The sequence below is a fragment of the Sturnira hondurensis genome, unplaced genomic scaffold (genome assembly GCF_014824575.4).
Source record: "Sturnira hondurensis isolate 20B ecotype Veracruz unplaced genomic scaffold, ASM1482457v3 Scaffold0022542, whole genome shotgun sequence".
NCBI lineage: Eukaryota > Metazoa > Chordata > Mammalia > Chiroptera > Phyllostomidae > Sturnira > Sturnira hondurensis.
This window is the reverse complement of record NW_028095173.1, coordinates 1,105,351-1,119,749: the sequence shown is the minus strand read 5'-3', so window position 1 is coordinate 1,119,749 and position 14,399 is coordinate 1,105,351. Positions and strand designations below refer to the sequence as shown.

At 43.2% G+C, this 14,399-nt stretch overlaps 1 protein-coding gene across 1 annotated transcript in view; it reads right to left on the bottom strand.

Moving 5' to 3' along the window:
• SCD5 (stearoyl-CoA desaturase 5) overlaps positions 1 to 14,399 on the bottom strand; it is a 178,242-nt gene that overhangs the window by 48,850 nt on the left and 114,993 nt on the right. Inside the window, exon 3 of the mRNA XM_037035626.1 lies at positions 7,238 to 7,443. Within this exon, the coding sequence (XP_036891521.1) occupies positions 7,238 to 7,443 (206 nt within the window). The remainder of the gene's footprint in view (positions 1 to 7,237; positions 7,444 to 14,399) is intronic.

Genomic DNA, 14,399 nt, shown 5'->3' with positions numbered 1-14,399 from the left:
AATTTTACATTAAAACCAGCTAAGATTTTATCTCAGCTTTGGTAATAAAGTAATATTTTACTAGCCAAAAAATAATTTAGTGCAAACATATGCTGTTCTTTTCTGACATGGTGAATCAAGGTCATGGGGAGCCAGAATATTTAGATTTAAGTCCAAAATTCAGGGGCCACCATCTACATGACAGAGTACTGAAAGGAGCAGAGATAATGTGTGTCAAGGCATAATGGAAGCACATAGTAGGCAGTTAATAAATGGCAGCTATTATTGGCTACTGAAGCATATCAAAGATACATGAAGATACCTTTCTTGCCATCGATAATGAAGCTAAGACAACACTTTACAAATAGCAGTTCCAGAATCCACTGACACCTGTTGATTAATATGTCTAATATGCTAGTGAGTGAAGTATTCAGGTTCCAGATACTTAAAAAACTGTCTCCTCATCCTGCCAGGGGAATTTCACACATAGAAATAGATTGTCAGTGCGGGGAGAGCAAAATGACTGCTAATCAGTTGGCATGTTCACACACACACACACACACACACACAAGTTCCCCCAAAGTCCTACTTAGAAAAGTACCTCTTATAGAGGCAAACATATGACATTTTGACTTGGAAAATTTTTAAAAAGTCAAAACAAGCTGTTGAATTTTGTGCCACAATGGTTTCTCCCCTGCCCAGATTTTTAACCACTAAAATGGGGAAACTTGGGTGTTGATGTTGCAACCTCAACATTGAATCATCTCTGTCCTGTACACCAGAGTGTAATTCAGCTGTTTGGCTATAGCAATTAGAGTCTGTTTAGAAAGGCCAGTGGTTTAATAAGGGCAGTTAAAGGATGTTTTACCTCTTTCATCTTCATTGACTTTTAACAAAAAGGATCTTATTAAATAGAGTTCACAACTCTTTAGTTGATTTTTATCACATCTTTGGAATTTAGAGATTCATAATTTTAATCTCCAACAACTGCATACAGTGAGAAATTCATTGAAGGGAAAAAGTATTTCATTCTCAAAATTTTTATGGAGCCAATGTAAGCTGTAACAGTTTGAGGTGAGGGCAGGGTGGGAGAGAAGATTCTGGAGTTGGAGTTGTTAACCAAAGGCAGACTGCCTTTCAAAAACTGAAGAGAAGACTCAAGGAGAGGGAATAATTACATACACAAGGAACCTATGAAGAGTCAGTCAGTCAGAGCAAGATGAAGTGAGGGGAGAATACCAGAAGACAAAAAAACCTTCTTCTTCCTGCCAAAAAAAAAATCTGCCTCAGCAATAGGCTAAATGGCTTTTGTTCTCTAATGAAGCTAGGCAAGAGAAAGAACATCTTGGCATTAAGAACGTGGTGTGACACATGAGGGAAAATGTCCCCATGCACAGAGGGGCACAAAGGGAGGAACAAAGCCCTTAGGCAGGTGAAGACACAAAGGCCATGGGAACAGAAAGAGGCAAATGGACAAGAGGAAGTGACCAAAGCCAGAGTCGTGAGACAGGGACTGAGAGACAGGAGAGACGGAACAGGGAGCAGCAAAGGCAGGGGCAGATGCATGGTGGGGCTTCCTCCCTGACATTTCCGAACCCAAATGGGGGAGCTCCAGAAAGAAAGAACAGGTACCTCCAGAATCTGGTTTTCTTGTTCACTATCTAATCCCCAGCACCTAGAACAATGCCTGGTATATAGTGAGTGTTCAAAACACAGGTAAATGAAAAGTGATATATGCAGAAATGAGAAGGCAGCTGAATCCCTTGAGAAAGACCATGTGCCTCACGGACTCCGTGACTTAGGTGTGAGTCCGCAGAGGGTACCAAAGAGCTGGATTCTTTCACAGCATGGCGAAGTGACACTCACTTTGGGGCCAGTTTGGTTTTGCTGTTGCAGGACCATCAAGTGCAGGACCATCAAGGAACCAAGTAAAACTGGTGGTGGTTACAACGGTAACTGATGAAAAGGCAGTGGCAGAGGCCGGCTGTGCTTCAAAGGCACTGCCTCCATGTCTGTCCCCAAATCTCACCTACGTTTAGATGTCTGAATGTCTCATAGCATCCAAGGCCTCTCCTTTGGTGACTGTTTCAAAGTCACTAATATTTAGACAAGAATCATTCCATTAACTTAGCAACACGTTTGGTAGGACCCTGAGGAAAATGGACTCAAACATAGATATTCCCCAAAACCCAACACAGAAGACCGATCAAAGAGGATGTCTCAAGGGAGATGGAGTTAGGCTGCTTATAGGTTCCCAGTGACTCACCCCACCTCCCAGGGGATAGCCCAAGTGGAGGACAAAGCCAGAAACAGTGTGTAGAGAAATGAAAATGAGTCAGTTGTAGATTTATGTGCCTACTCAGCCCTGACTATATAATGATCACCAACAGAGAAAAACACACCCAGAACTTAGACAGACAGGAGTGACACAATGACACAATGTCATTAAGAGAAAGGTATCACTGAGAGATGTCATGCTCATTCTTAAAAAAAAAAAAGACGAATAATAGCAGATGAGAGGACAAATGGAGAGGAAATGGGCCTTAAAAAGATTCTACTTGTTCAAGTGCCTTCCTGGAGTGGAAAGATTTCATACATTTTCATCTCTTTCCAGGGCACCAAAACAGAAGCATTGCACTCTTCTGGATAATTCCATCCATCTTCTCTTAGTTTATCCCATCACCATAGGGATAAGGCAAGGACCTTATTTGCACATGTCTGCACTAGACTAGCGCCCTCCTCGACTTCAAAAATACACCTGGCAGGGTCTACAGGCTACTTCTAGTGGAATTTCTTATGTAAGACAAGAATGAATGGGATAAGCAAAGCATTAGGAAAAATAGACTAGATCTTATCCTCATTCTGCCATCTTGGAAAGAGGGTTGAGATTCCAGTTTCTGCTAACTAAAGGGAAGCAGAGAGGCTGCTCAGTTGCTTCACAAAAATGTCCCAAGACTGACGAACATGTGATGGCCAATTGTTTTGCCAAAGGCAAAGCAACTGTGGAGCTCTGTAGAGACTGCTAATTGCTTAACCCATATCTATTCACCCTTCCTTCCACATAAATAAAACTAGGATTTTACTTCAGTGGGCAATGTATTTATCAAGAGACTACACTTCCCAGTTTCCTTTGAGTGCAGATAAGGTCAGTGAGGGGTAAATGGAGAGGCTGTGTGTCTTCTGAGAAAGCTCCTTAGAGGTGAATGGCTCAGCTGAACAGTGTTACCCCACCCCCAACTTCCTTCTGGTTGGAGCATGAGTGGTCACCTTGAACAATAAAATAAAAGAATGAAAGATACAAGCTAAGCCCGGTGGAGCAGAGAGACAAAAGAACCCTGTTCCTTACTGAACATGTGCTGATCCTGGATCACCACAGGTCTTTTATATCAGAGAGAGGTAAACTTCTGCCTTGTATAAGCCAAACAAAATTCCTAACTGAAAGACCTACTCTCAACCTTCTAAGTAGCTCCCTTCTGGGATCACTCCCACAGCCAGCAGGGCTCAGACCAAGATCAAGGGTGGAGACCCATCCTTTGAGGGAAAGTGAGGCTCTTAGAGGCACAGGACCTGGGGCAGTGGTTGGAGTTACCAGGACCTAAATGCCATACCACTAGCTTCTCTTCCTCTCACTGCCTAATGTCATTCACAGCTTGACAGTACAGCAAAGCTTGAAGTAGTCTAGTTAACCACTGGTAAAATTATCTTTTGGAGGAAAAGTCTAGAACTATAGCTTGAACTGTGCTGTTTTTCTTTTACCTTTAATACCACTGTATTCTCTCTTTATGGGTCTGTATAATGAAAAGTTGATCAAGCCTGGCTCTCTGGCAAGCCTTCCTTCAGTGAGTTGTCATCAGGATGGCTAAGCACAAGTTTACCAATCAACTGCAATATTAATGCTGATGTACTGAATGAAGGAGGAGTCTCTTAATCTTCTGTCTCCATCACTTACACATTTGCTTATTTGAAGAAACTATCCATGTGGCACTTAGCTGGATCTGTCTACACCAACACTGTACCTGAGAGGGCAGTGGAATCAGTTGCAAACTCTGGCTGCCAACATGGGAAAGGAACTGTTGCCCTCAGACAGCCATGTGGGAGCAGTTGGGAACTCTATAAGGCATGCCACTGAAATGGCCCAGGACTGGGCCCCAAACAAGTGGGGTACCTTTCTCTATTACTTGGGAAGGCCCCGACTAAGCCTAGGGTAGCAAAGACTGAGACCTGATGTGGCAGTGCCACTGATAATGGGACCCAACCTCCAGCTCACAACCCTAAGCACAAGGACTCATCCCCTGAGGATACTGTCTCCTTGCCATGGCCCTGATGGGCAGGACCAGTAAAGCTGGCGTCAACAAACATGAAAATACCCAAGCTATCACACTCTCCATGTATCTTGGAAGCACGTTTCCTTTAGTTCAGTGATTCTCAGTCTTATTTAGATTATGGATCTCAGTGTTCTCTAGGTTGGATAATCATCAAAGGACATGAGTGCTCACCCACACTTCAGATAACTGGCCTTTCAAACAGCCAGATATAATTAAAAGACCATTGAGCAAATAACCTTGCTACAGAAGAATGTTTATGTATCCCCCCCCCCCCAATTCGTATATTGAAACCTAATCCCCAATATAGTGGTATTAAAAGGTGGGGCCATTAGGAGGTGATTAGGTCATAAGGGTGGAACCTTCATGGATAGGGTTAGTGACCTTATAAATGAGACCCCAGGGGAGCAATGAGAAAAATAGAGACTCCAGAGGGCTCCCTTGCCTCTTCTGTCAGGTGAGGACACAATGAGAAGATAATGGCCTATGAACCAGGAAAACAGCTCTCACCAGATACTGAATCTAACAACACCTTGATCTTGGACATCCCAGCCTCCAGAACTGTAAGAAATAAATGTTTGTTTCTAAGCCACCCAGTCTATGGTATTTTTTTATACCAGTCCAGAGAGATCAGGGCAGTACTTACATCTCCAACTTTCTAGATACAATGATATGAGTCGATGGTTTCTGATAGCCACCATCTGCTTTGGTCACTGGACTGGGATGGAAGATATTCTCAGATAACTATTCAGGGAACATAACGTAATAGTCTTTGTTCTTCTGTCTGATTTTAGAAATAGTCTTTGGACATATGCACCATGAGTACCCACTTAATGAATAAGATTACAGTATCACATTTTTTTTCAGGGAAAAGATGAAAAAAAACTTCCATTTTTATGGTCAGAGAAACCCAGACTAATATACTCAGCTCAGTTGTCATTAGAAAAGTAGAAGATCCCTTGTATTCTCCCTCGAGCTCTTCAAATTAATCTAAGGTCTGCTTGTCCCAAAGCATTACTAATTGTATAGCAACACCATTTATATCACAAAATTGGAAATGACATACATATCCAGTCACAGAGTGATGGTTAAATAAACTATGACACTCAACTGGTGAACTCATCCAGCTTATGACATTGTGCTTAAAATATACTCTGAAGTTAAACAGTGAGACATAAATTATACATGCAGTATGACTGCCATCATGTAAAATATATCACAAAGATGCATAAAATATACAAAGATATACTTCAGAATATTAATAATGGCTGTATATATGTGTTAGGATTGTGGATGACTTTCTTTCCACGTTTCTGAATTTTACAGATTTTCTCATGGTGAAAAAACAAAATCAATGAATCATTTAATTGTTAATTGAAAACATCTTGTTATTTTCTGCTACAAAACTCTTGGCTATTGATACTGGGTGTGTCCACTTGAAAGAGCTGGACTGAGGAGCAGAGAAAAGACCCTGTGGTGCAATCAAAACGGGGAGTGAAAAGGCACAGCGTTCCCTGGAGTAGCTACTGCCTGTGTAATAATCATCACTGGTCTTAGCTCTCACTATGCACCAAGCAGTTCCCATGCACGTTTATTCAATGTCCTCACAAACACTGTAGGAGTTAGGTACTAGTGTCACTACCATTTCATAGCTGAAACAGGGCCTTAGATCGGTCAGCTCTTTTTCTGGTAGGAGGAGAAGTCACAGAATTTGGTCCTGGGGAGTCTGTCTCCATGGTCCACCATCCTCTCACTCTGCTCTGCTGCCCCCTCCTTTCTAAAAGCAGAGGCTGAGGGGAAATTGAGCATATTTCTAAGCCACAATTCCTTTCATGCAAGGATCTCTAATATGCAAGGTTGTGGGTTCAATTGCTTGTCAGGGCACGTACAAGGAGGAACCAACGAGGAAGTGGAACAGCAAAACAATGTTTTAATCTCTCTCTCTCAAGATCAATTTTAAAAAAAGGAAAAAAAATATTTCGTGCCAGGCAAAGGCACAGTCTCCACGTCCATTTTTAGGTGATTCTATTCAGACAAGTCCTCGAGTGATTCCTGCTGGTCAGTGGATGTGGACTCTAGGAGCCATTTGTTCACCACATGATCTCAAGGCTTTAACCAAAGGGTGATCTATAAATTGTTCCTCTTTGGGACAATATGCTCAGCTTTAAACACAAAATATAAATCCATTGCTTTGGGGCGAGAAGCCCACTTATAAGTGCTCTTAAGGTGACCAACTTTGCAGACCCAGACCAACATGGATACAGTCCATGCCAGTGTCCTAGTTAAAAGGTGAAGAATGGTGCTGTCTACTTGCCAGCACAATTATAGGCAATCTTTCTCCATGTGCTTGTTGGAAGTAGACTGGCCCAGCAAACAACTGGATATGCCCTGTTGACACCGTTAGTGCACATAGCACTTTGAGGCTCTCTATTACACAGTCACATTCTCTCTGTACAGAAACCTACTGGTATAACATTTCTAGAAGTGAGGGAAGGGGAGACTTCCTTATCAGAGAATTCCAGAACAGAGACGATACCCAGAGAGAGTCCCGTCCCATTGGAATCAGGTGTTTCATTCACTAAAACATAGCGTCTCCTCCATCCTCCCTGACACCTCAGGGAAACGTGAGTAGGGGTGTGGGGAGCTACAGAAACAAGTTCTGTGAAATGAGCTAAGCAGATTGCTCTAAAGGAAATGACACTGGGCTTAAAGGAAATCCATTTCAAATTACAATTAAAATTAAAAACAAACGTGTGATCAGGGAAAACTTAATGAGCAAAAGGAAATGAATAAAGACAGAACTCCTAAGAAGAAGACTGAATCATCAGAGAAAGTGCACTGAGGATAACTAGGTGGGGATATAATTGTGTCCATTGTGCTCTGTGTCTCTTGGTCCTGTTCCCTGAGGGACAGTTCTGTGTTGTCCGTTCACTTACTTTCTCTGGAATCGGACCACAGGATCAGCCAGGAGGTCAGTGACGTCTAGCTTTCTCCCCTTCTCGATGACATCCTGATGCTTCCGAACAAACAGCCACCCAATGTGGGAGAAGAAGAAGCCCCGGCGGGCGTTGTGGGGATCAGCATCAGTCTCTGAGTACTTGTGGTGGACTCGGTGGTCCCTGGACCACTCGAAGATGTCATTCTGCAGAGAGATTGCAGAGTCTAAGTAAAGAGACAAAGCACCCTGGCACTTTCTTGAAAGTATCTTAGCCCCTCCCTGTCCTACCCCCATCCTCACCACTGACTTTCACTTTACTCCTATCATCAACCTCAAGTTCAGTCCCTGGGGTTGGTCTGAGGAGGTATTCATAAAAACGAGAGTAAATCCTCCCTTAGTAGGGATCTTAGCTGGTGTTTAGGATGTGTCTACTGCAGAAGGTTCAGTCTTGTTGAGTGAACTAGGGGGGAAACCTAGAAGAAAAGTTCTGGTGGAGGCTATTGAAGTCTTCTGGGAAATCATTCATATCAAAAAAAAAAAGAGAGATCCAGTGTCAGGATAAAGTTTTGGTTGTCAAAGGAGAGGGGCCACCTGGAGTGTGACAAAGTGTTGGTTCTTGGCCTCGATCTCTCTGCCCTCCAACCCACTCTCAAAACAACCTTGATGTCCAACTTAATGGAGGCCAGGAAGCCAGTAAGGAAAAATTGAAAGAGCTACTTCACTAAATCTCTGCCAAACACTGAGGCACAAATAATATTGTCTGAGGACTGCTCTAACAGTTTGCCACAGAAAGGGAGTGGAGACAACTTTGGCTCCTTGAGGAATCTGGTGTATTTGGCCACATCTACCAAGTGAAGCAGCAGCAGTGCCCGAGGGGCAGGCAACACTCGCTAGATACCAAGAAAGGCTGTGCTGCTCAAGGAAGGAGACTCGCCAGAGTCCAGTAGATTCTGACAAACTCACAGAAAGGGTGAGGCTCAGGCACACATGGGGGACACACCCTGATGACCTTCTTGTGATGGGACAGGGGAGGGTGTCAGGGGGCTGGAGGCCCTGCGTGAGCCACTAGGGGCCAGAGCAATGGCATGTAGGCTGGTATTATTAATGAAACCTTACCTATAGCCATGGGCCAGTGAAATCTAAAGACTTCCCATTTGTGTTCAGTTTTGTTTTTAAAACTTTGAGAAGGCAAATTAGGTTGGAAGTAAGTGCTTTTGATAGGAAAATTAACCCAAGAATAAAAATAACTTTATATAGTATATGAGCCCTCTTTTGAAAAAAGTTATAATAATGTTTGATACCACACTGTTGAGTACTTAATTGTGTTTTTATTAAGAATCTGCTATTTCAAAGACATTGGATTCATCCTTCTGATGAGAAGAAAAGGAACTATTTTATTCTCAAAGTTCTAGCAATTCTTTTCATCAAAATGGGTTCATTGGATTTTGGTTTCTCTGGCATACCCAGTGCTACCAGAAGACTACTCAACTTTGTGCATCCTATAACACCACTGAAAACTTAAAATATTTCTAAAAGATTGTATTTATTTATAGAAAGGGGGAAGGGAGGGATAAAGAGAGGGAGAGGAACACTGATGTGTGAGACAAACATGGGTAAGTTCCCTCTCCCAAGCCCCCAGCCAAGGACCTGGCTCGCAACCCAGGCATGTACCCTGATCAGAAATCAAACCTGTGGCCTTTTGCTTTTAGGGACAATGCCCAACCCACTGAGCCACACCAGTCAGGCTGAAAGTTTTAAATTTGCTTAATCCTTGGGCAATGGGTCAGAGAGAGGATATGTACAAAGACCTTAAGAAATATATGCTCAGCTTAAATATAAAAGAGAAAATAGGTGTTTAACAGTTTGTTTAAGGCAAAAATCATAGTCTGGCTTACTGTGATAAGAAGTCTTTGGGACTTCTGGCCAAGATGGAGGCATAGGTGGAAACACTGTGCCTCCTCGCACAACCAAGTTTAAAAACAACAAAGTTTTAGTAACAAAAATGCAACCAAAACACAGAAAATTGAACTATACGGAAGTCCGACAACAACCAACTGTTCAGCCAGACCAGTAAGAGGGGTGGACCCAGCAACTGGCGGAGTGGGGTTGCACAGGAAAACTTGGTCAGACTGACCCAGGGACCCAGGCGCGTGGGCAGCTGTTGGCAGATCCCAGGCGTGGGGTTGTGACGGGCAGGCCCAGTGAGGGTGTAAGGTGGCAGGCTGACTGCAGTCACACATTCACGTGCAGATAAACCAGGTGAAGGAGCGAGCAGTGAGATGGAGCAAGCAGTGAGACGGTCCGTGCAGGCCCGAGCAGGAGGAAGCAGCAGAGGGGGCCGCCACTGCCCCTCTTTGACCCGACCCCTACATACAGCATCACAATCCAGTGCCTGAGTTGCCCCTCCCTGGTGGACATCTAGGGCTCTGTTCCTCATACGTAACAGGCACAAACAGACCAAAACATCTTGGCTCAAGAAAAACTCAAAGCCCCAGAGCCCATAACTCTAAGTGACCAAGAAATAGCCAACCTGTCAGATGCACAGTTCAAAACACTGGTGATCAGGATGCTCACAGAACTGGCTGATTATAGTCACAAATTAGAGGAACAAATGAAGACTAAACTAATTGAATTGAAGAGAAATGCACAGGAAACCAATAGTGATGGAAAGGAAACTGGGACTCAAATCAATGGCATGAACCAGAACGAAGAAAGAAACAACCAAATAAAAAAGAATAAAGAAACAAGAATTCAAAAAGTGAGGAGAGGCTTAGGAAACTCCAGGACATCTTTAAACGTTCCAACATCCGAATTATAGGGGTACCAGAAGGGGAAGAGGAAGAGCAACAAGTGGAAAACTTCTGTGAACAAATAATAAAGAAGAATTTCCCCAGTCTGGCAATGGAAATAGACTTCCAGGAAATCCAGGAAGCTCAGAGAGTGCCAAAGAAGTTGGACCCAAGAAGGAACACACCAAGGCACATCGTAATTACATTACCCAAGATTAAAATGAAAAAGAGAATCCTAGAAGCAGCAAGAGATAAGGGGACAGTCACCTACAAAGGAGTTCCCATCAGACTGTCAGTGGATTTCTCAAAAGAGACCTTACAGGCAAGAAGGGGCTGGAAAGAAGTATTCCAAATCATAAAATCCAAAGACCTACATCCAAGATAGCTCTATCCAGCAAAGCTTTAATTTAGAATGGAAGGGCAGATAAAGTGCTTCTCAGATAAGGTCAAATTCAAGGAGTTCATCATCACCGAGCCTTTATTATATGAAATGTTAACGGGACTTATCTAAGAAAAAGAAGATAAAAAAGATGAACAGTGAAAGGACAACAAACTCACAGTTATTAACAACCACACCTAAAACAAAAGCAAACTAAGAGGACAGCTAGATCAGGAGTGGAACCAAAGAAGTGAAGATCACATGGAGGGTTAGCAACAGGGGAGTGGGAGGATGAGAAAGGGGGAGAAGGTACAGAGAATAAGTAGGATAGACTGTAGGTAGAAAATAGAGGGGAGGGCAAGAATAGTATGGGAATTATAGAATCTAAAGAACTTGGAGGACTTCCGTCAAGATGGAGGCATAGGTGGAAACACTGTGCCTTCTCCCACAACCAAGTTTGACTACAACAAAAGTTTTGGAGAACTAGGACACACCCAAAGACCAGAAAACGGAATTATACGGAAGTCCAACAGCTACGAACCGTTCAACGGGGACGGTAAGAGAGGTGGAACCAGCAGTGGAGCTGGGTTGGGCAGGACAGATCCCCCGACCTAGGCGCTGGGCACGCGGGCAGCCCAAAACCAGTCGGGGTGCAGGGCAGACTGACCAAGGTCGCACATTCGCGCACAGTGAGACGGAACACGCAGGCCCCAGGGGACGAACCCAGTGGTGGAGAGCTGACAGTGGTGGCACACTCGAGTGCAGTGGAACCAAAGCCATGGGCCTGGTGACAGTGGTGGCTGCGGTGCCGGTGGGGGTCGCAGCAACGGGTGGCAGAGGGAAGCCATTGTACCTCTTTGACCCCGCCCCCACATACAACGTCACAACCCAGTGACTGAGTTGCCCTGCTCTGGTGAAAACCTAGGGCTCCGATCCTGCTACTTAACAGGCTCAAACAGCCCAAAAGATGGCGCAAGCGGAACTCAAAGTCCCAGAGTCAATAACTCTAAGCGACCAACAGATTGCCAGCCTCTCAGAAGCCCAATTTAAGACACTATTTATCAGGATGCTCACAGAATTGGTAGATTACAGTCACAAATTAGAGGAACATATGAAGGCTAAACTAATTGAAATGAAGGGAGATGTCCAGGAAACCAATAGTGATGGAAAGGAAACTGGGACTCAAATCAATGGAATGGACCAGAAGGAAGAACGAAACATCCCACCAGAAAGGAATGAAGAAATGAGAATTCAAAAAAATGAGGAGAGGCTTAGGAACCTCCAGGACATCTTTAAATGTTCCAACATCTGGATTATAGGGGTACCAGAAGGGGGAAAGAAACAGCCACGAGTGGAACACTTATTTAAACAAATAATAAAGGAGAACTTCCCCAGTCTGGCAAAGGAAATAGACTTCCAGGAAATCCAGGAAGCTCAGAGAGTCCCAAAGAAGTTGGACCCAAGAAGGAACACACCAAGGCACATCATAATTACATTAGCCAAGACTAAAATGAAGGAGAGAATCCTAGAAGCAGCAAGGGATAAGGGGACAGTCACCTACAAAGGAGTACCCATCAGACTGTCAGCGGATTTCTCAAAAGAGACCTTACAGGCAAGAAGGGGCTGGAAAGAAGTATTCCAAGTCATGAAATCCAAAGACCTACAGCCAAGATTGCTTTATCCAGCAAAACTTTCATTTAGAATGGAAGGACAGATAAAGTGCTTCTCAGATAAGGTCAAGTTCAAGGAGTTCATCATCACCAAGCCCTTATTATATGAAATGCTAAAGGGACTTATATAAGAAAAAGAAGATGAAAAATATGAACAGTGAAAGGACAGCAAACACACAGTTATTAACAACCACACCTAAAACAAAAGCAAACCAAGAGGACAGCTAGATCAGGAGTGGAACCATAGAAATGAAGAACACATGGAGGGTTAGAAACAGGGGGGTGGGAGGAGGAGAAGAGGGGGGAAGGCACAGAAAATAGCATAGATGGTAGGTAGAAAATAGATAGGGGGGAGGGCGAGAATAGTGGGGGAAATATAGAGTCTAAAGAAATTGAGACAGGAGGTTATAAACTAAGAGGGGGAGAATGGTGGGGGAGGGAGTGTGCGGGTGGAAGGGAATGAAGGGGGGGAATAAAACAACTGTAATAGTATAATCAATAAAATATATTAAAAAATAAAATAAAATAAAACTGCAAAAAAAAAATAACTTGAGACAAGTGGACAAAAACCAAAGGGGGGAGAAATGGTGGGGGAGGGGATGTGCACGGGGGAGGGGAATGAAGTGGGGGAAATAGGACAACTGTAATGGCATAATCAATAAAATGTATTTTTAAAAAAAGAAAGAAAAAAAGAAAAGTCTTTGGATTTTATATGTATTTAAACACAATGGGCTGAAAAAGTGAATGCATTTATTATTTATAATCTCAGAATGTATAGTTGGAAAGGAATTTTAAAAGTCAGTCAAGATCGCAGCAGTCCAGAATAATTTGTTCCTTCTGCATTAGTTTATTGTTTTTCTTGCAATGCTCATCTCAACATAGGAAAAAAGAGAACACTCTTCCCAGTTCACAGATGACAAAATTAAGGCTTATAAAACAACCACATAAGTTCATCTACTAAGTGCGAACAGTAATGGAACAAAACGGTGTTTCTTTATTCCTTAGTTCATGCTCCTTTCAATGAGCTATTTCCCTTATTCTCCAAATTTGGTGGTCAGGAGGTGGAAGTCTTAAAAAAAGAACCTCTCATTTTTTTCTTGTTAAAAGGTTATGTTGACCTGGCTGGTGTAGCTCAGTGGATTGAGTGCGGGCCTGCAAACCAAACAACCACGGTTCAATTCCCAGCTAGGGCACATGCCTGAGTTGCAGGCCAGTTCCCAGCAGGGGATGCATGAGAGGCAACCACACATTGATATTTCTCTCCCTCTCTCCTTCCCTTCTCCTCTAAAAGATAAATAAATAAAATTTTTTTAAAAAGGTTATGTTGAGCCCTGGCTGGTGTAGCTCAGTGAATTGAGCATGGGCCTGTGAAGCAAAGGGTTCGATTCCCAGTCAGGGCACATGCCTGGGTTGCAGGCCAGGTCCCTAGTGGGGGACACATGAGAGGGAACCACACATTGATGTTTCCCTACCACTCTTTCTCCTTCCCTTCCCCTCTCTCTAAAAATAAATAAATAAAATATATTTTTTTTAAAAAGTTATGTTGATCCTTTAATTTATTACAGTACAATTTTGTAACTCTAAATGGTGGATCCCAGAGGGCTAGAAACATCCTTATAAAATTAAGCATAACAACGACAACAACAACGATGACAACAGCCAAAGAACAATGATGAAGACAAGATGGAACAGAGAAATTTATTTACTTTGATTCCTCTTACCTGGGTACATTCCTGAAAGAAGCCACTTTGACTGCAACAGTGAAAAGAAGCAAGGGTTTTGGCCACATTCCAAATAATTGAGCACAAAATCAAGCCAAAAATATTCTTAAGACTTTTTTTAATCCTTTGTTGCTTTGTTTTTACTCTGAAGCTGAGCCCAGTGAAAAACTGGTTCAAGGAACAAGATATAAGCCAACAATGGGGCAGAGAGGAAAAAAGACTCATATGGTCACCCAGGGGCCTTTTTCTTCCAACTAATCTGCATTTTGCTTCTATCTGGGAGTGACTGGGAGTGGGAGCAATTTGTGATCAGCATTTGTGTCTGATGAAAAGCTGTGTGTGCCTAAGTGTGTCTGGTATAGTCAGTATGTGCAGAAGGGAGAACTGAGGGCTGATGAGGAAGGAGATGGCTAAGCAAACTTCAGGACGTGAGGAGTGAGAGGAAACAGCCTGCCACAGCCCCAGTAATATCCTAGTAATCTCTCTTCCTTCCAGTGTTTACACTGTGCTGATTACTCTGGTCTGGAACTGTGTGCACCACTCCATCATCCCCGCTTCACAGAAAAGAAAAAAAAAAGGGAGGCACAAAGAGATGGTGAAC